Raw genomic sequence first — 19,811 nt, forward strand, 5'->3', positions numbered from 1 at the left:
CCAGGAGGGTAGAGATGGGGCCTTTGCACAGGCTGTTCCCGCTTCCTGGAATGACTTTCTCCTCCTCCTGGCTGATTCCTATTGGTCCTTTAGGTCTCAGCTCAGACACCTCCTCCAGGAAGCCTTCTCTGCTCTCTCCTACCCAACAGGTCAGGCACCTCCTCTGGGCTCCCCAGGCCCGTAGGGTTCCTCCATCACAGCCCCTACCACTCTGGACTGGACTGTCTGTTAACATGTTTGCCTCCCCCACTGGATTCCAAGCCCCAAGTCATCGGGGATTGCTGGGGCTGTGGAGGTCTCTGCTATGTCCCAGAGGCAAAGACAATGTCTGGCACATGAATGACTGAAAAAAATGCTTTTATTGAAGTACTTAAAAAAGGACAACATTAATAATCCTAAGACCATTTACTGGGCATTTATTATGTGCCAGGCACAGTAAATACCTGTTCTCATTCAAGTCCAACAGCCCTATGAGGGGAGTACTATTACTATCCACACTTGCAGGGAGGGAAAGCCGAACCTCAGAGGAAGGAAGCCACCTGCCCAAATTCACAAAGCTAGTAAGAAATGGAACCCAAATTTGAAGCCAGGTGGTTGGGCTCAGAACCTGAGTTTCTAGCGGTTACTCAGAATACCTCTCACTGATGCTTCTGGCTTGTAATTGTCCATCTGAGTCCGGGTGCAACTCCCCCATCAGACTTCAAGGCCTTCCAAGGCAAGGCCTAGGCTGGCTGCACTTTAGAGCAAAGGGCCTGCACCAGAACCGGTTCTGGGAACATGGTGAGTGGATGCAAGACTGCACAAATGAATGAATTAGCACACCAGCCAGTGTGTGACCCACACGGCCCCACTCACCCTCGATGAGCCACTCGCAATTGCCATTGACGCTGTAGTTGCCCGCACCATCTGTCACGAAGCCTGGCGCCTCCCGCAGCACTTGCCGCTGTCCCTTGCAGTCCCCTGCCCGGGCCCCAGGGGACAGTGGCCCCAGCACGGCCAAAGATAGAGCCAGCGCCGCAGCCAGAGCCCGGCCCAGGGCCATCGCTGCCTCCAGCGCTGACCCTTACAGAGGGACGGGTCCTAAAGACCCGGAGAAGCCCCTCCACCCGGTTTGAAGACCTGCAAATGCGACCTCTATAGATGGGACATGGCCTTGTAGACCAGGGAGGTCCAGGAGTCGCTGTCCCCGCGAAGGGAACCGCCGCTGTGGATGGGTTCTGGAAACCGAGGGGTGGGCCCTTATAGACCCATGGAAAACCCTGTAAATGGGGTCGTTACGTACGGGGCAGACCCCTAGGGGCCACGGGAGTCCCTTATAGACATGGGCCCCCATACGCTGGCTGACCCCATAAACGGGCCGCTGCAGGCCGAAATGGACCTTATACACCACTGGGTCCCCAGTGGGCGAAGGGGCTCTACAGCTCGGCGGGGGCCTACATAGAGTGCGGGCCGGGCGGAAGGTCCTCCGGCAGAGACGCTCCTCCAGCCAGGGGAGGGGCGCGAGCGGGTGCCCAGGGCAGAGTCAGTCTTCAGGGGCTCAGGCCTGGACACCACAGACGAACTCCCTTGCTCACCCACCCGCGCCTCCCTTCCGAGCCGGATGAGCCAGATCAGAAAGATGAAGGGACGCTCGGGCCAGAGCGGCCCCGGGAAGACCCGCTTGGAGGGCGAGAGGGCGGGGTCCGAGTGGCCGCGATGGGAGGCAGGACGGAGAGGAGGCGAGAGTCGCAGAGACGCAGGTCAGAGCGGCCCTGGGATGATTGCGGAGCACCCAATCCCACCCCTCCACAGAGGGAGACTTCCGGAAACTTCCCCGCCCATTTGTTCCTAAACGCATGCGCAGCAGTGACCTCCTTGGCTAGCGAAGTGAGAATCACACATGCGCAGGGCTAAAATCGTAACCCGAACTCCCGGCGCAGGTGGCTGAGCGAAGCGTCGGCCACTGGAGGGCGCCTCTACCTCTAACTGGGGAAGAGAAGGTAAAAATAAAGAAGCCGTACAATAAGAGGACTCTGCTAGATGATGATTCATATTTTCAGGGCTCCCAGATTCTGGGTCAACAAAAGGTCAGGTTATGCAGGCCCCTTCCAAGATACCATTTCACAGTTGGGCGCACTGTGGTCCCGAGCCTGGAACGGTTCTTGCTCAGCCCCGTGTCTGAGCACTGTCAAGATGTAAAAGAGCCCATCTTAAAGATAAAAACTCAACGAATCCTCTTTATTTTGGCAAGAAGGGGAAAAGAGTCTTTCTGCCAAGGACCTGAGGGATGGAGATAGGGTGGACAGAGTACGGGTCCTAGGTCACAGAGATCCCAAGGGAAGGTATGAGTCGAGACAAGCTTCACAACATCCGTCCCGGGAGCGGTGGCTCGGGGTCGCGGAGTCCTGGAGAGTCACAGGCAGGGTCCCGGCGATCGTCACTGGTGTCCGGGGTCCGGCGGGGTCAGAGGTCTCGGAGGGGGCCAGGGGGCCGAAGGTCACGGAACAGCGGGAGCCCAGAATCCGGTGCCGCTCGGGGCAGGGGCTGAGGGAGGGGACGGGGAGAGCGGCTCCCGCGGGACCGTTTGGCACAGGAGTCGGGGGAAGGGTCGGGAGCGGGACACTACGCACCCCTACCTGGGCGCGCGGGGTGGGGAGGTTTGGGAAGGCCGGGGTTGGCAGAGCCCTGGGGCCGGGATAGAGCGGGGATCCGGAGCCCGGCCGGGGCCCGGCGCGCGGCCCATGGGGCAGGCGCGGGCAGGGGTGCTCAGACCGGGGGTGCGGTGCCCCCGGCCGTGTGCATGCTGAAGTATTCGGTGAAGCCGGTGTGCGGCGCCGCTGTCTGGGGCACGAGCGGCTGGTAGGGCGGCGTCGGGCCATCCCAGCTCGGGTCGGCCGCCTTGGGGAACCGAGAGGAAGGGGGCGGGGAGGCCGCGCCCGGCTCGGCCATGGTCACCACGCGGCCCCTCGGGGCCACCGCCGCCGCCACCGCTGTCTCCTCCACCTGCTTCCCGGCCTGGGAGGGGGGTCAGGGTCAGAGGCCGTCCAGGACCCACGGGGGGCAGATGCGGCCCCGAAGGCCCGTCCCTCTTCCCCCGATGATCCCCCCTCCCGAGGTGTGGGCGCAGGTGTCAGTCAGGGGCGCCTGGACAGTGGAGCCAGGTACTCAAGGGGCGGCGTCGGGGTGCGCCGGGCAAACTCCGGCGGCGGCCGGGGAGGCGGGGGAGAACCGCGGAAGGCCGCCGGCGGCGGGGGGACCGCGCGGGGTGTCTGAGGGGGCGTACGCAACAGCGCCAGGACCCAGTCCGGCAAGGTGGGCGCGGGCGCCGGGGGACGGTCGCGGCGCGGCGTTGGGGCTCTGGGGGTGCGAAAGGCAGGGGGTGGGCTCAGGCGCCTGGACGTGGAGGGCGGTGGAGGGGCCGGGAGCGGGGTCAAGTACTCCAGGGGCGGCGCCAGCAGCTCCTCCGGCGCCGGGGCCGCGGGGCTTACGCAGGAGGTGGGCGGGGGGATGGAGAAGAGCTCCGTGAAGTTGGGCACCGAGTCGCTGATGAACGTCACGTTCCCATAGACGTGTTCCGGGAAGGCCTTGTCTCCGGATTGGCTTCCTCCGGGGCCTGGGGCTCCGGCCGAGGCGATCTGCGACGTGCGCACGTGGTACGGGAAGTTCTTGTTGGCCGCCGAAGGGCGTGTCATGATCTGGGGCGAAGGTGGGGTGCAGGTTGGAGAAGGACTGTCCAGGCCTCAGGCTGCCTCCATAAACATGAGGCCCTGAGGATTCCCCTTCACTTGACATCCCTGCTTCCCTGAAACCCTTCAACTGGGTTAGGCGCCTCCTCTAACCCCCCCGCAGTGCCCTGGCCTCTAACCTTTCCCGTCCATCACAACTCTTACTACTCTGCCGATGCTTCCTCCATCAGAGCCCTGATCAGCCAGTTATCACTGAATGGTTAAGCTTCAGCATCCTACTCTGTCTAGTATGATAGCTACTAGCTATATGTGGCTATTTAAATTTAAATTAATCAAAATTAAACTAAAACTTTCATTTCTCAGTCACACTAGCCACATTTAAGTGCTCAATAGCCACATGTGGTTAGTAGCTATTGTATGGGACGGCACAGATTGTAGAATATTTTCATAAACACAGAAAGTTCAATTGGACAGCAACTGACAGACTCTAGAATGTTAGCTCCATGAGGGCAGGTACTTGACTGTTCTCTTCCCTGCTGAATCCCCAGCACCTTTAGAACAGTGCCTGACACATACAAGCTCTCAATAAATATTGGTTGAATGCAGAGATGTCTCCTGAATTAGCTGGCAGGCCATGAGGGCAGGGACCGGGTGTGACCCTAGCACTGCAACACGGGAGGCCAGCACAGTCCCTCTAAGGTAGTTGCTGAATAAGTGAACAAGGAGCTGAAACCGAAGAACAGTAGAGTGCCAGAGGTGGAGCTGTGCTGAGCTAACATGAGCATTTTTAGGAAGGAAACTGGTTGAAGGTTAAGTATAACAGAACGGGCATCCCACCTCCCAGCCCCACAGCTCACTGAATGTGGGATCTGGGGCACATTGATTAAACTCCCAGAGCCTCACTGCAGAAAAGGGGTTACAGTGCCTACTTGGAAAGATGAAGAGAGGGTGGAAATGAAAACCACTGGTGCAGAGCCTGGCACATGGTGGGTTCTCAGCATTTCTCCTCTCTCTGTCTCTTTGTGACTTCCTGGAACAGAGCCTCAAGAGGGACTGTCCCGGGAAAGTGAGTCTGTACCTAAGGTTCTAGGGTAGAACATGCGGGACCTGGCCCCCTCAGTGGCTCAGTATATTCCCTGCAAAGAATACATGGTGGACCCCTTGAGTCAGGAGCCGGGGTCTTCAGCAATGCCTATTTCCCTGTGTGATTCCTTCTTATGCCAGATCTTGTGGTCTGCTGGAGAAGGATGGGGTTCAAAGTCCCCCTGCCCCCCACCACCAAAGGCCATGGAGCCTGGCAGGTCACCTCCCTTCTCTGGGCTTTAGCTTCCCCTCTCTGTTTAGTGGGTTCAGTGATGGTTATCCATCCTGTCTGGGGTTGCTCTGCCAATTAAACAAGAGGACGAAATAAATGCACGTGAGTGTTCCCAACATGAAACAGAGGCTGGTTCGAGACAGGTGTCCATTGAATGGTGGATGGGTGGGTGGGTGGATGGATGGATGGATGGATGGATGAACAGAAGAACTGTCAGCCAGAAGGGCAGATAGGATGTAAACCAAGGCAAAGAAGAGGTTTGGTGCTCAAACCCTCTGCTGCCATTCAGATTTAGGCCCCCTGAAGCCCCAGCCTGACCCACCCCAGTTGCTTCTTCCTGTGATAGAGCAGCAGAGATGGAAGAATGGGGGTGGGGTGGGGGGAGGAGAGACCAAGGTGCTTAGGGAAGGCAGTGGGAATACAGAAGGGAAGAGTGAGAGTCTAGGGACCCACGGTCAGGATGGAAATGGGGAGGGGGGCAAAGAAAGAGGGTGGGGCTGGGGGAAGAGGCCAGGACACAAAAGTGGGAGAGAGGAATAGAAGAGGGTGGACTCTGGGGGATACAGTGGAATAGCCTGCCAGAAGCCAGCAGGCTCTCAATAAGTGTCTATTGAATGACTAAAGGGATGAAGTGAAGGAAATGGATCAAGAGCTCAGAACAGAAGGTTCAGGCAGCTCAGGCATGGAGAGCCTCATGCATCCTCCACCCATTGGTTTCCCATCCCCAACTGGATGCCCAGCCTCACCAGGAACACGCCGTGGGCATACAAATGGATCCCCAGCTGGATGCCATTGACAATCTTCTCCCGGGCCCACTTGGGGATCCCAAAGTTGGCGATTAGGGCCATGACCGGAACTGCAAAGAACCTGAAGGGGAGGTATTGGGTCTGTAGAGGCACTGTCCCTGCCTTCCACCCCACCCCATGGCCCCAAATACCCTGCTATGCACACACATAGGTCCCAAGTGGGTCCCAAACTGGAGGGAAGCCAGTGTGACCTTCAGAAGCCAGAGGTTAAAAGGAGACAGGAATCCCACTGGCATGGGAAATTGGGGAGGGGGGGGCAAGGAGTAGGTTGAATTTAACTCAGTTCTATCCCACCCCAATCCTGGCACCTGATAGGAAATCTATAGATGTTTGATGAATGAATTAACATATGATTAAAACAATTAAGGACTTACTGCATGCCAGACCTGTTTCTAAGCATTTCACATATATACGCTCATCTAACTCTCACAGTGACTCTATGAGGCAGGTACAACTTCCATCCCCATTAAACAGGTGAGGAAACCGAGGCAGAGAGAATTTAATTGACTTGTATAAGGTCACACAGTTTACAAGCTTTAGAACTGGGTCTAAACCCAGGCAATCTGGCTTAGAATCCATCTACTTTACTGCTGTGTTATGTTGAATAAAGAATATCACAACTAGCTTTTATTGGACATTTACTGTATGCCAGACCCGAAGCCCTCATCTGTTGCCCTATGCATGCTCAAGTTAACCCTTTACAGGAGATACCCCTGACAACCTTTCTTTATGGGTAAGTAACCTGAGGCACTCTTTTTTTCACTTTGGGAAAGTAATTCTTTGCAGGTTACAAAGTGAGTGAGTGGCAGACTCTGGTGACAGCTGCCTAACTTGAAAGCCCGTCTGCCTCTAAGAGGAGGGTTTGAGTTGGGAACAGCCATTTTTGAGAAGCCGGGGAAGGCAGGGACAGGTTGGGGCCCCAGCACGTCTCACCAGAGGGTGTAGGCAGCAAAGAAGGGCACATAAAAGGGCTGCTTCTCTGGGAAGTGGCGCAAGGAGATGAGCACGGCATAGCAGAACCACACGTAAGCTGCCACCTGTAGCCCGATGAGCCCGTAGCCCGCTGGCGACTCATACGTGTACAGTACCTGGCCCGGGTCAAAGAACTGGACCCAAGGGAGAAGGCTGGTCATAGCCCTGGCCTCCAACCCTCCACACAGGGACCCCAGACCCCACCCTCAGGTACCCAAGGTGCAGAGGTACTTGGTCAGGACAGAAGCAGCAGGAGAATGAGAGAGAGAGATGAAAGCATATAGAAGTAGAGAGAGAGGGTGAAAAGATAGAGAATATATCTGCTACCATGGGCCCAACACAGGGGGCTAAACAGCACCATGTGTAAGCTTTTCCATTTGCATCAACTTGATGAAGTAGGTCTTATTTTCACCCCACTTCACAGAAGGGGAAACGGAGGCTAAGCAGGAAGACTGTCGGCCAAAGTCAAGGTGATATAAAGCCTTAGAGAAGTCCCCTGGGGTAGGTAAGATCCTCCTAATTTTACAGAAGAGGAAACAGGCCCAGAGAGAAGGGCCATCAGCCAAGGTTAGCCAGCTGGGAAGTGGGAGAACCAGAGCGGAATCCAGGTCTGTGTGACTCCTGAACCTAATCACGACACTAAGCATTAAATGTGACAGACAGTGAGAGACAGAGGGAGGAGGAAGAGAGCTACTCCGAGATGGTGAAGAGGGGAGGAACGCACTTAGACAGATGGGAAGGCGGAAAACCACAGAGTGGGAGAGAGAGAGCCAGGAAGAGCGCGATGTGGGGAAGGGCTAGCAGACAGGTGGAAGAGGCCACCAAAAGCTTTGAAGGGCGAGCAGGATGGGGCAGAGCCTGAGCAGTGGCAGGCAGGACTCACCTCGACCTCGTAGATGAGCAGCACCACGTGGGTGAGGGTGTACAGGGTCATGTAGACAGACAACTTCACCGAGCCCGAGTGGCTGATGCGGCCCCTGGCGGCAGGCCGTGAGGGGGGACAGCAGGGGTGGGGGCCGTCAAGAGAGGAGGGGGCAGCCACCCCCCCAGCCCAATCTCTGCCCTGCTCCCTAGCCCAGCCACCCCCCACCCCCGACAGTGGTCCCTCCCGCCCCAGCCTGGGCACCGTGTCACCGTGAATCCCTTCCCCAGAAGGATGAGCATCAGCAGGAAGATGAGGAAGCTGGACGAGAAGAGCAGCTTGGCTGGTGCGGGGAGGGGAGGGCAGCTCAGACACAGGCTCAAACTGGAGAGGAGCCCCAGCACCCTCCCGGGCCCACTTCATTCTCACCCAAGATCTTCAGACTCTCATTGCCAATGCCATCAGTGGCATATTGGCCCCAGTAGATGCAGAAGAACAGGAGGCTCAGGACTGAGGGCAGGATGGGCAGAGAGAGGAAAGGACAGAAAGCAGCTTTAGGGCATCACTGTTCCCTAACACTATGATCCAGATGACCAAAACCCTTTCTTCATCCCCATCAGGATTCTAGACCCTTTACTCTCACTGACCTCCGAGGAAACTCTGGAGTCCAGGCCCCAGACCCCTCCTCCCTCTGACCCAGGAGTCCAGGCCTCCAGCCCCTCCTCTCCCAAGACCCAGGAGTCCAGGTCCCCAGCCCCTCCTTGCTTAGGCCCAGGTATGTGAGCCCTAAGGCCCTCCTCCCACAGAACTCAAAAGTTGGAATACTCTAAACCTCACCCTCCACTCCTGCTGCAGCCATGAACATTTTATAAGTCGTGTGCAGCAACTGACGACCTTTCAGCAAATCTGGAAGGAGGGTAGGGGAAGGCTGTACACAGACAGGAAGCAAGAGCAGATCATCTCCTCCGACCTGGTTTCCCCTCCCCCATCTCTCCCCCCCACCCCACGTGCCGGACTCACATCCAAAGTAACAGGAGAGGAAGAAGATGAGGATGAAGATGAGAAAGAAAGTCACATCTGTCTCCAGGATCCCTGCCAATTTGGTGGGAGGAGGAAACCGTGCAGTCAGGATGGGTGTCCCTCAACAGGCTCCCAGCTCTGGGTTCCCACAAAAGATCCTGGGTCCCCATATGCTCACCAAACTCATCAGCAGAGAAATGCCGTGTCCAGAAGGACTTGCCATTGGTGAGGACCATCTCATACTCCAGCTGCAGCCCATCTCCCTGTGGGGAGTGTGGAGGCCTAAGAGGGGCCCTGGGCAGGGAGGGGTCGGCAGGAAGGCAAGGAGGAGAAGGCAGGCCCCGGTGGCCGGCCCAGCCCCTTACCCCACACTTGCTGAGTGCAATGTACCACCACCTTTCACGCACTGAGCGGAAGCTTCGGCCGCTAGAGCAGCTCAGGTAGCGCATTCCCTCCTCTGACACCACCTGGGGAGGAGCAAGAAGGCTGAAGCCTCCCTGTACCTCCCCCTGGCCCTTGACCTCCAGCACCTGCCCATTCCCCCAGGCTGGGCCCATACCTGACAGCCTGACCAGGCATACTGGGTGGTGAGGTTGATGACCTGGTTGTTCTCTGGCCTGATCACTGACTCCTTGGCCAGGCAGTCCTAGGGGAGGCAGGGCCATGGTCACTCCTTGGCTAGCTTCGACCTTATCCCTCCTCCCCTACACCCTCCTCACAGACTTCACCTTGTCCCCTGCCTTGTACACGGCTGGCCACTGGGATGGGTCGTCGAAATAGAGGAGGATGTTCTGACAGCACTTGGCCTGCAGACCCAAAGATTTGGGGATTTGGGGGGTTGGGGGAGCATAGGGAGCTGGGGTAACCCTTGCCTTGGGAAGCCAAGGGAGCATCCAGCCTTAGCAATGGTGAGTGCTTGGGGAAGGCTCACCTCAGGGTATCGGAAACGGAAGTCCAGTCGGCCGTAATCCGAGAGGAAGCAAAATCTCGTCAGGAACACCCAGTCCTGGAAAAGGGGCCCACTCAGACCCTCTTCTGAGTCCCTTGAGAACTCTCCTCGACTCCAAAGACACCCCTCCAACTTTTCTTCCCTACCCTGGAATACCTGATTTCCCAGAAAGCATAAGGGGACCAAGTCACCTCCAAAATTCTTCTGTGATCCTTTCACCTTGGTTCCAGGATTCCTCCTTCAGATGCCCCCTCCCCCAAGTTTCTTCCCCTCCTTTCAAACACTTCTCCCATTTGCCAGGCGCCTGAGAAAGACCCTGGAGGGCCAGATCCCCATCCTGGACACCTTGCATCAGGGATACCATCCCACTGGCTTTCCCCTAATTATCCACACACGCCCTCACGGTGGTCCCAGAGACCATTAGGTGCTGGGGAGTATCCCAAACGGCCCTCTCCTGGTCCTGAACAGGAGTGTGAACTCAGGCTCAATGCGCAGTGAAAAGTGCTGTCCCTTCAGCACCACCTCGGCGTCCCCCACCCCCACCCCAAACTCCGACTCTCCCAACCCGGCCCCCCTCCTCGCCCAACTCTGACCTCAATGTCCCTCCTACAATCCCCGAGTCTCCTCTCGACCCAATGGCCCCCCTCAGCCTCAACCCAGACCCAGTCCCGCAATGTGCCTGCCCACCCCCCACCCCACCCCCCGCGCAGCACTCAGGGACCGCCCGGGAGAGACGGCAGGGGGCGGGGCGGGACCTGCCCCTCCCCTCCCTCTCGTCCCTCGGGGGCCCGGCGGGTGGCAAGGGAGGGCCCGGCGCGCTCACCTCCTTGGAGCTGAGGTTGCCCCTCACATACTTGGCCCGGGCGCGGGGGGGCAGTAGCAGCAGCAGGAGTAGCAGCGGCGGCAGCAGCAGGCGGCGCAGAGCGGGCGCGCGCGGGGGCTCCATTCCACCCGCTCCGGCCCCAGCTCGGGCTCCGCTTCGGCTCCCACTCCGGCCCGGCGACGGCGGCGAGAGCGCGCGGGCCGGCTGGCGCGCGCCCCCGATTAAAGGGGCCGCCGGGAGCCGCGTTCCCTGCCCCCTCCTCCAGGATGACCCAGCCTGGACCCTTCCCAATCCCCGTGGGGAGGGGACGCCCCTTTCCCATCCTCTCCACGCCTCCGCAGCCTCAGTCCTCCCCTCTGGGAATCTCCTTGGCACCTCCAGCTCCCCGTGTCCTAAAGTGAACTCACATTCCCCCAAGCCCAGTATCCTCCTCCAGACTGCCATCCCAGGATGGCCCACAACCCCCAGGCCCCAGTTCTGTCCTGACCTCCCCCCAGTTTAGTCCCCAGACTGCTCTTTGACTGCCCATCCCCGCCCCCATAACAGCCATCACCATCTGTGACCACCACAAACCCCATGCACTCTGTGAAGTGCCTACAGAGACACAGAGGCACAGAGTAGGCAAACCACTTGTTCTGGGTCACACAGCTCCGATGGGGCAGAGAGCCCTCAGCCACAACCACTACACCCTGCTGCCTGACCCTGCCCTGTCACTGCTTACCAGGGTCTGAAACCAGCTGCTGTGAGGCAGAAGAGGTGGTACTGTGAGAAACCCACAAGCAGACTCTGAAATCAATTGCTTGGGCTCAAATCCCAGCATTGCCACTTCCTTCCCATAAAACCTCAGCCAAGTCACAGCTGTGTGACCTCCCAGTCCAGTCCCCTACACCCTGGTACTGACTTTATGGTTTCCCTCTGGGCAATGGGGAGCCCTGGAAAAGCTTTACAGAGAACAGTCCAAGCCCCTCAGCTTCATTTTCCTGATCAGATTCCAACACATTTCCAGCTTCATCCCTCCCCCTCCACTGCAGAAAATCTGCTGCTCCTCAAAATATCATTTTAAAAAACTTTCTAAGTCAGGAGGCCAAGCAGGAAACGTAAGTGTGTGAAATGCTTTCAAAGGAGAGTGTGGACCCCACAAAAAAGGAGCCTCTGCTACTTGGCTTCAGCCAGTTGTTAACAGGAGGGATAGTGGGTCTGCTGCCAGGTTTCTTTCCTTCCTCCCTCCCTCCCTCTCCTCCCCTCCCCTCCCTCCCTCTCCTCCCCTCCCTCCCTCTCCTCCCCCCCTCTCCTCCCCTCCCTCCCTCCCTCCCTCTCCTCCCCCCTCCCTCCCTCCCTCTCCTCTCCCTCCCTCCCTCCCTCCCTCTCCTCCCTTCCCTCCCTCCCTCCCCTCCCTCCTTCCTTCCTTCTCTCCTTCGTTTCTTTCTCTCTTTTCTTTCTTTCTTTTTTTCTTTTGAGAGAGAAGCCAAAATTTTTTTTTTTTCAAATCAAGCGCACTGGTTTGTAACAGTAGATAACTGATTCTAAAATGTTAAATGTACTGTAGCCCAAAGAAAAAAGTCTGTCGCCATATCCAGGCCTCATGTGCCATTCCTGCCCGGATGCTGCACACACACTGTTCCTGTGCCCACCAGACCAGAAGCCTCTCATAGGCAAAGCCCAGACGTGACTCACTCTAGATCCCAGCATGGCCTAGGGATATAGGCTGAATGAAAATGGTCCCACATCCCCTATTTGCCTTCCTCCAGGCCTTGCACATGCTGTTCCACAGAAGAGCATTTCTAGATTGCCTGAAATATTCTTTTCCTTCTCTACTAGCAAGTGTCTACCAAACTTAAAAAATACAAGGGTCTTATGTCAACTCCCTCATCAGCAGGGCAGAGTCATGACTCCCTCCTTGGACTCCCTCAGCCCCTGCACCTCTCTCTCTCCCAGATGCAACCACTAGGGCTGAAACTGTCTGTGTTCACCACTGTACTGGGAGTCCCCTGGGGATACAGCCTCAGTCTCACTCTCTGGAGCCCCAGCATTATCAGAGCTCAGAGTTGAACACATAGTTGGCCTCACTGGGTGGATGTGTTAGACTGACTGAAGGCCCCTGGGCCCTAGGAAGGCGACAAGTGACAGTACCTTCCCCTCCACCCTGGACCCAGAACTCAGAGCTAGGAAAAGCTGCTCTCCTGGGCCAGCCACTCACTAAAAACCAAGAGGATCAGGAGGAAGGTACTTTATTGAAGTGATCAGAGTGTGGGATTCCTTCCCCCAACCCAGCCTCAGCCTGCTCAGTACAGTCTCATGGGTGGAAAGCACCAGGCCTCTGGGCTGCTCCGGGCCACCACCCAGGAGAGGCTGGGAAGTGGGGCAGGGGGGCTGGGGCTCCAGTCCAGGGCAGAGGTTCGGGACAACAAGGGTGATGGTGGCTGAGGCAGGGGTTGTGGTGGGCCAAACCCCCAAGGCCGGGGAGGGGGAGGTGTGCCTACCAGCCAGATGCTTTTCAGCAGATCAAAGGCTGTTGGGGGGCCGCAGGGTGCCCCAGATGGTGAAGGCAACGAGGACAATGGGGGTGGCCAGGGATCTTTAGGTGGTGCCAGTTTCACCGGGTACACAGCAGGAGGGCTGGAGGTGTGAGGCACTGCGAAGGTGAGCTCCTTTGTCCCCTCTCGCCTCCTCTGCCTCCCCTCCCCTGGGGCCTCCTCAGGGCTGTTGATCCAGGAGGGTGTCATCCTTTGTCTCGTAGGGCCCCTAGGCTTGGTCCCTGGCACAGAGGAAAGAAGCATGGGGCACAGCTGAGATAGAGCAGACAAAAGAAAAGGAAGCTCAGGGGGCAGGAGGTGAGCTCACCTGGCAAGTGTGGCTGGCAGCCCCGGAGCACCAGGGTAAGGTCAGGCACGCAGCCATGGCAGGCCTGTAAAGTGCCCACAATGGCATCCCTGGACTCTTGTACTAGGTTCCTCCTGGGGAAGGCCTGTGGCAGAATCAGCTGGCATTGCAGCTCCCCCAGCAGCTGCCCCAAGCCAGGGGGCTGGGGGGGGCTGGGGGGGACTGGGCCCGAGGCTCCAGGCACTTGGTTTTCCTTGCCCCTTGACGGTGGGGCTGGTTCTTGGGCCCTGCCTGGGCTTGGGGAAGACTTGGTGGGAAGTGCAGGGGTGCCTGACTCTAGGGACCCACTGCTAAGCAGCCGTGCCACGTCCAGAGATTTCACTTCGTGGTTGAAGAGACCCCGGTGCTCCCGGCTCAGGCGCCCCTGGGTTATGACCACGTGCTTGGGGTCAGCAGGCGCCACAGAATTCCGGAGGACCACATGTGGATCCCGACTGGCCACAGCAGGATCCTGATGGGCCAATGACCGGCGACTGCCCACCAGGGCCTCGTTAAGCTCCCGCCTGGTCTTCCGACGGCGGACACGACCAGGTTTCTCAGGCCGCTGGAAAGGCTTGGGGGCTGGCCCCCTGGGGTCCATGGTGCCCTGGAAGATAAAAGACAGGGTGGTCATCAGCATGCAGATAAGTCAAAGACCTAGAAGTGAGTAGTGAGAAGAGATGGTTTGGGGTGAGCTGGGAGTACTATTTAGAGACACAAGATGAGACAAAGGGATTGGTGGAGAGCAACTGGAAAAGGCTTGGTCAGGGTAAGGTCAGAAAAAAAGGCAGGGTCATAGGAGTAGGATGAGGTCAAGGGAGTCATGCTGAACGGGAAGATTTATCAGGGGATAGAGAAAGGGTTAGAGAGAACAGGGATATGAAGAAATAGCTATAAAATGGGAGATGGGAAAGGGATCATGATATTGGAGGGATCTGGTGAACCAGAAGGGGACTTTGAACAGAGGAGAAATCCAGGGGTAGAGGAGGTACTGGAGAATACAGAAAGCAGAGAGAGATGGTAGAGAGACAAAGGCAGGAAAGAGAATGGAAGTTGGAGAAACAGAGAATAACTCGGTAGGACAGAAAGGGCAACAGAGAAGCTATCAGGGACTGGGGCCTGGTCATAGAAGGGGGTAGGAAACAAGGCTTCGTGGGGCAGATGAGGTAGGGAAGGGAGTACAGTTGGTGGGGGCAGGGAAGGGGAAGGGCACTTCACCTTCTCCTGCCCCCAACGAACCCCGACCCCCACGCCCACTCCACGTGGCTGTGGGGTACAATGGCTTCTTTTCCGCGGTGACCCTAGCTCTTGACGCGCCTGATGTTCTTCCGGGCCTCACACAAGGCCTCGGTGCAAGCACGCATGCGCGTGCCCCTCCCACGCCCTTTGGCTCCCCACCCCCACCCCAAGAGGCACAGGCCCAGGGGCACGTGCCAGCTGCCCAGAGTGCAGGTTATAGCCCCGCGCCCCTCCCGACCTCACATTCGGAAACCTCTTTCATTTGTCCTTAGGCACCTCCTATCCACCAATTGGCTGTGAGGTCCACTAGGCCCGCCCCCTTCCTCAATGCTGATTGGTTTAGACATCTATCGCGGACTTTCTCTCTGGAGCGCCGAGGTGTAGGCGAAGCCAAGGGGGAGAAGGGCTACGGTAGCCCTACACACAGCCAGTCTCCAAGCAGTCACAGGCTTTATCCCTAGAGAGTCAGTATAGTGTCGTCATTTAGAGCTAGGCTCCAGAGCTACACTACCTAAGTTCAAATGCCCAGGCACATTTGAGCTCTGTGACCTCGGAAAAGTATGTAACTGCTCAGAGCTTCAGTTTCCTAATCTGTAAAATGGAGTTGGTATCTTCTGCTTCTTATAACTGCTGTAAGTATGAAATGAGCCAACATACAATTTGAAAACAGCGCTTGGTGAATGGATGCCTGTAAATTTTGTTTCTCACTACACTTGTCCCCTCGGACTGTTTTTTTTTTTTTTTTTTGGCCGCGTGATTTGCGGGATCTCAGTTTCCTGACCAGGGATTGGACCCCAGCCCACATCAGTGAAAGCCCAGAATCCTAACCACTAGGCCACCAGTGAACTCCCCCCTCAGAGTTTCAAATCACGGTATGCCAGGGTATTCCCCATACCGTAAAAAGCTATATTCTGTATTACCTGGTAATGTTGCTTGCCCAACCTTCACTATCTTTCAAAGCCGAACTCCTTAGATACTACTCCTTCTAGGAAATCCCTCACCCTGAGTCCTTCTCTTTCTTCTCCCACAGAGGTCCCCTGTGCATTCCTTAATCACAATCTTGATCCCTCCCTCAGCTTTGTGTCTGGATCTGCCCCCCCCAACACGCTGGGACAAGGCCAGGATCTGACCCATTCCTTTAATACTCGTTCAGCAAGTACTTGTGAACAGCCATAGATAGTACTTGGTATTAATACTGTGAGTCAGGCCCTGTTCCAGACAAGTGGATTGAGGCAAAACACAAACACAATAAATAAGATTCATCTCTATATCTCAGTATCAACCTACCTAGAAGGAATGAATAGATAGGAAGATCCCATCTGGGAGTGGAGCTACAGGAATATGACCAGGACTTTGAGGGTGGTGTGGGACCCCCACCTGGTCCCCCAGAACAGGGAGATCTGGGAAGACTTGAGGACTGAGATAAAATTGGGGCAGGAGGTGGGGGGCAGCGGACCTTAGGTGGCCTGGGCTGTGGATGTAGGTTTTGGAGCTCAGACACACCCAACTGAAGCTGTTGGTCAGCCCTAGGTTTAGGGAGGGGCGCAGAGGCCACAGATCTGTAAGATGAGCTGCGCGGGAGGGGCTCCAGGCTGGACCTGGGCCTTGCAGCATCTCTAATTTCCTTTATCTTTCTGCATCTTCTACTATCCTCTTTGCAGGGTAATGTCTGTAATGCAAAGACATATAGTTTAGAAATTATGCCACAAAAACTGGCATAATTTGAGCAGGGGAGGCCCATGAGCAGATAGGCTCACTAAAGTCCTGGCACTGCCTTGGCGTGAGTGTCTCCTTACAGCTGAGCCTCTAATTTTCACATTTCCATCCTCCTTTTCTGTCCCCCACGTCAGAAGAAAATGGGAGCGTCCCTTCCTGGCCAGGTGCGTTTGAGCCACCCCCTCAAGGATCCAAGCATGGACTCGTCCACTCACTCCCCTACCACCACGTGAATGAGACACGGACACAGACACACACCCCCACACACAGTAGGTGGTTCCTTCCCCACATTTCTCGCCCTACAGCAAATGGTTTCTTCCCACGAGGAAGGGCGCTAGATTTCCCAGACTCTGCTTTCACGGTAGGGTGGTTTCTCCCTCCTCCCCTCCACGGGTGCTGGATGGTCTCGCCTCCCCCCACGCCCCGTGCCGCCGCCGCTGCCGGAGAGTGAGCGGCCCGGGCAGGAAGCGCCGGACGAGCCCACTGCGCGGCCGCCTTGGGGGAAGCAAGGCCAATTCCTCTAAGTGAAGGTTTCCGCCCCGGAGAGGAGGCGGTGCCCGGGATCGGCCGCGCCCTCCGCTAGAGTGCGGGCTTCGGGACAGTCCATTGTTGCCTGAGGGGTAGGGGTGGGCGTGGCGGCGCCGCCTCCTCCGGGAACACTCCCGGGCTGACCGCGCTCGCTCATCCTGCTGGAGCCGCGGCGCCAAGATGAGTGGAGAAGAGAACCCAGCCAGCAAGCCCACGCCGGTGCAGGACGTGCAGGGCGACGGGCGCTGGATGTCCCTGGTGAGCGACCCCGCCCGCGATACTCCGGAGTCCGGGGCTGGGGGCGGGGGTGGGGGGAGGCTCTGAGAGAGTAGCTGGTTTGCGCCGCTCTCATTACGAGATTGGAAAACTGAGGGCAGTTGGCGTGGTGCCGCCTAAGGAAGCGGGGCGGGGCGGGCCCAGCAGCGCGCGTGCCATTGACTCCCCTTTACGTCCCCAAAGCACCATCGGTTCGTAGCCGACAGCAAAGATAAAGAACCCGAAGTCGTCTTCATCGGGGACTCCTTAGTCCAGCTAATGCACCAATGCGAGGTGAGGCCCGTCCCTCTCTCTTCCTGCCCCACCCAGGTCTGTGCCCTCACTGACAGACCTGGACCAGAGCCCAGGCCAGGCGGTGTATGGGGTACCCGAAATAGCCTCAGGTAGCGCCGGGCACCCAGAATCTCAGTATAATGTGCCACATTCTACTGAGAAGGAAGTGTGTGTCCTGGCTTTGTCATACTGGGTTTGTGTATAGTGAGACTTAAAATGAGGCTTCGTGCAAGATTGCCTAGGATGAGGCTCTTTGTTTGCTTAAACTAGTGCCCAGCCCTAATGGATTTCCACAAAGCTATAGTTATTTCCACAAAGTGAAGGTCAACGGTAATAGGTCTCTACTAAGGGGGCTCAATTATATCTTTCCATTAAGCGACGTTAAACCATGGCTTTCCTCAAAGTGAGGTTCTACTGGAATGCTGTTGGTTCGATGCCTGGCTCAAGTAGAACAGGCTTCCGTGAAGGGAGTCCTGCTTCCATGGGGTTTTGTGAAAGTGAGACTGTAATGGGTTTGCATAAAGTGAGGTTTGACCATATTGGGGTTTGCTCAAGGTGCGATTTAACCAGACTGCTTCCGTAAAGCAAGGCTCTTCCATGATGGTATTTGGTTAACCTTTGGATAGAGAGTGGTGGTCCATGCTGACAGTGCCCCACGTGCCCACACCACTTCTTGCCCACAGATCTGGCGGGAGCTCTTTTCCCCTCTTCATGCACTTAACTTTGGCATTGGCGGTGACAACACGCAGCACGTGCTGTGGCGTCTGGAGAACGGGGAGCTGGAACACATCCGGCCCAAGGTGAGCAGCAGTTGAATGGGCAGCTAGAGCACCCTTAGCCTGCCCCCTCACCACTGCTTCATGCCTCTCTTTCCACAGATTGTGGTGGTCTGGGTGGGTACCAATAACCACGGGCACACCGCAGAGCAGGTGGCTGGAGGCATCAAGGCCATCGTGCAACTGGTGAACCAGCGGCAGCCCCAGGCCCGGGTCGTGGTGCTGGTGAGAGTGGGAGGGTGGGAAAGGAAGAACGGCAGTGTTCTGGGACCCCTTCAGGTGTAGCCACAGCTGCACAGTTCTGGGCAGCTTAGCACAGAGCAGTGGCTGAAGGCAGAACCTCATGTTGAAGCTTGCTACACCCATCAGAGGGGCTGTGGTTAAGGACATGTTCAGGGACCAGTTAGCCCCTTTTGCCCAAGAGACTGCTAGAGATTCTTGGGGTGTTGAGAAATTCAAGACACTTAAATAGCCAAAAGTTGTCAGGCATTCCCAGGGTTAATCTTGCCTCCATCACTTCTAGAAGGTCTCACTTCTAGAATAAGGTCTCAGACCATCATCTTCCCATCCCTAGTGTATTCTGCAGCTGGGGACTTACTGGTGGGGGGTGGAGGACAGTTTGGCACAGGGAACAGGATACCCAGAGGCTGGTAGGATGCCTCCTCACAACTCTTCTTGTCTTCCTCAGGGCCTGCTTCCTCGGGGCCAGCACCCCAACCCACTTCGTGAGAAAAACCGACAGGTGAATGAGCTGGTACGGGCAGCACTGGCTGGCCACCCACGGGCACACTTCCTGGACGCAGACCCTGGCTTTGTGCACTCAGATGGTACCATAAGCCACCATGACATGTATGATTACCTGCATCTCAGCCGGCTGGGGTACACACCTGTTTGCCGGACCCTGCACTCCCTGCTTCTGCGTCTGCTCGCCCAAGACCAGGGACAGGGTGGTGCTCCCCTACCAGAACCCACTCCCTAAGCATCTGCCTTCCTGCAACATTAAATTTTCATTCTTGTCTCCCATTCTCTGCTTTATGGCCAAGCCCGTGTGGGTACCTGAATCTCAACTCCAGTGTCTGTGACCCTGCATCTCTGCCCAAGGCAGGCCGCACCAATCCATCAAGATACTCTGGCTCTTGTAAAGTCAGGCAGATTTCAGTCATCACAGTGGTGCTCCAGGCAGGGACGACCAATCAGTAAAACACGAAGTGAAACTGGCTTGCTAACGTGGCCCTACAGGATCACGGTCAAGCAAGAATTCTGGGTGACCCAACAGTCAAGAGCCCACCCAAAGCTGCCCTCCAATCTGCACATGCTCTTCCCCCTGACTGGAACTTCTGGTGCTCTGGTCCTAGCTTAAGTGTGACTTCCTGTGGAAGCTTCCTGACCTTCCCACCCCTAGCAGTCATCCCTCCACACAGCGTATGGGTATTTTTCTCTCCAGAGAAGCACTGTCCACAGGCTGTGACAGAGGCATAAACCAGGAGAGGTTCCTTCTGGCCTGGCTGCAGTGCTGGCTCAGGCCACACAAGGGCAGCAGGGGTCACTGGGGACAGCGTAGTACTCTGGGCTGACTGGCCTCCCCACGCAGTGCTACCCCTGGCTCAGACCTCTCTCGTTCAGCTGGAACGTCCAAGGTGAACTGTCCTTCTTGCAGTACCACATCACACGCCTTCCCTAACTCGTGCGTGTGTTGGACGGCGGAACGGGCATCTTGACTCTGCCCACCAGG

The 19,811-nt window shown here is 56.9% G+C and overlaps 4 protein-coding genes across 12 annotated transcripts in view; 1 reads left to right on the forward strand and 3 right to left on the reverse strand.

Annotated features, from left to right (window-relative positions):
• Window positions 1-1,753, reverse strand: part of MEGF8 (multiple EGF like domains 8) — a 41,868-nt gene extending 40,115 nt beyond the window's left edge. For all 3 annotated transcript variants that reach the window (XM_082607085.1, XM_082607086.1, XM_082607084.1), the window contains exon 1: window positions 856-1,753. In XM_082607085.1, the coding sequence (XP_082463211.1) occupies window positions 856-1,042 (187 nt within the window). In that variant the 5' untranslated portion in view covers window positions 1,043-1,753. The remainder of the gene's footprint in view (window positions 1-855) is intronic.
• Window positions 1,754-2,203: 450 nt separating this feature from the next.
• TMEM145 (transmembrane protein 145) lies at window positions 2,204-10,586 on the reverse strand. Of its 6 annotated transcripts, none has more exons than XM_082606741.1 (15): window positions 10,413-10,586; window positions 9,572-9,646; window positions 9,369-9,446; window positions 9,200-9,286; window positions 9,006-9,107; window positions 8,819-8,903; window positions 8,641-8,712; window positions 8,458-8,526; window positions 8,050-8,130; window positions 7,885-7,963; window positions 7,642-7,735; window positions 6,875-6,892; window positions 5,727-5,847; window positions 3,468-3,674; window positions 2,204-2,994 (listed from the first exon to the last, which is right to left on the reverse strand). In XM_082606741.1, the coding sequence occupies exons 1-15, from the start codon at window positions 10,533-10,535 to the stop codon at window positions 2,612-2,614; spliced, it is 1,674 nt and encodes a 557-aa protein (XP_082462867.1). In that variant the 5' UTR covers window positions 10,536-10,586; the 3' UTR covers window positions 2,204-2,611. The 6 variants fall into 6 exon arrangements, with proteins under 6 accessions (XP_082462867.1, XP_082462869.1, XP_082462868.1 ...); XM_082606743.1 differs by having other exon boundaries at window positions 2,204-2,523; window positions 6,720-6,892; XM_082606740.1 differs by having other exon boundaries at window positions 2,616-2,994; window positions 6,720-6,892.
• A 2,108-nt stretch (window positions 10,587-12,694) lies between these two features.
• PRR19 (proline rich 19) lies at window positions 12,695-13,872 on the reverse strand (the record flags this gene model as incomplete). Its single annotated transcript, XM_082606764.1, has 2 exons — window positions 12,695-13,167; window positions 13,254-13,872. 2 exons carry the CDS (start codon window positions 13,870-13,872, stop codon window positions 12,695-12,697), a joined length of 1,092 nt encoding a protein of 363 aa, XP_082462890.1.
• A 2,633-nt stretch (window positions 13,873-16,505) lies between these two features.
• Window positions 16,506-19,102, forward strand: PAFAH1B3 (platelet activating factor acetylhydrolase 1b catalytic subunit 3). Of its 2 annotated transcripts, XM_082607120.1 has the most exons (5): window positions 16,512-17,012; window positions 17,214-17,303; window positions 17,987-18,103; window positions 18,182-18,304; window positions 18,768-19,102. In XM_082607120.1, the coding sequence occupies exons 1-5, from the start codon at window positions 16,935-16,937 to the stop codon at window positions 19,056-19,058; spliced, it is 699 nt and encodes a 232-aa protein (XP_082463246.1). In that variant the 5' UTR covers window positions 16,512-16,934; the 3' UTR covers window positions 19,059-19,102. The 2 variants fall into 2 exon arrangements, with proteins under 2 accessions (XP_082463247.1, XP_082463246.1); XM_082607121.1 differs by lacking the exon at window positions 18,182-18,304 and having other exon boundaries at window positions 16,506-17,012.
• Window positions 19,103-19,811: the final 709 nt, after the last annotated feature.

The sequence above is a fragment of the Mesoplodon mirus genome (genome assembly GCF_964341445.2).
Source record: "Mesoplodon mirus genome assembly, chromosome: 19".
NCBI lineage: Eukaryota > Metazoa > Chordata > Mammalia > Artiodactyla > Ziphiidae > Mesoplodon > Mesoplodon mirus.

Bases quoted from the DNA above. Each gene is read 5' to 3' on its own strand.
- TMEM145 (XM_082606738.1), bottom strand. From the start codon at position 10,535: ATGGAGCCCCCGCGCGCGCCCGCTCTGCGCCGCCTGCTGCTGCCGCCG. The intron at 9,287-9,368 runs GTGAAGTCTGTG...TGCCTCCCCTAG, and splicing joins TGTACAAGGCAGGGGACAAG to GACTGCCTGGCCAAGGAGTC. The intron at 7,736-7,884 runs GTGCCCAGGCTG...GCCTGCCGCCAG, and splicing joins AAGGGATTCACGGTGACACG to GGGCCGCATCAGCCACTCGG.
- PAFAH1B3 (XM_082607120.1), top strand. From the start codon at position 16,935: ATGAGTGGAGAAGAGAACCCAGCCAGCAAGCCCACGCCGGTGCAGGAC. The intron at 17,013-17,213 runs GTGAGCGACCCC...ACGTCCCCAAAG, and splicing joins ACGGGCGCTGGATGTCCCTG to CACCATCGGTTCGTAGCCGA. The intron at 18,104-18,181 runs GTGAGCAGCAGT...CTCTTTCCACAG, and splicing joins TGGAACACATCCGGCCCAAG to ATTGTGGTGGTCTGGGTGGG.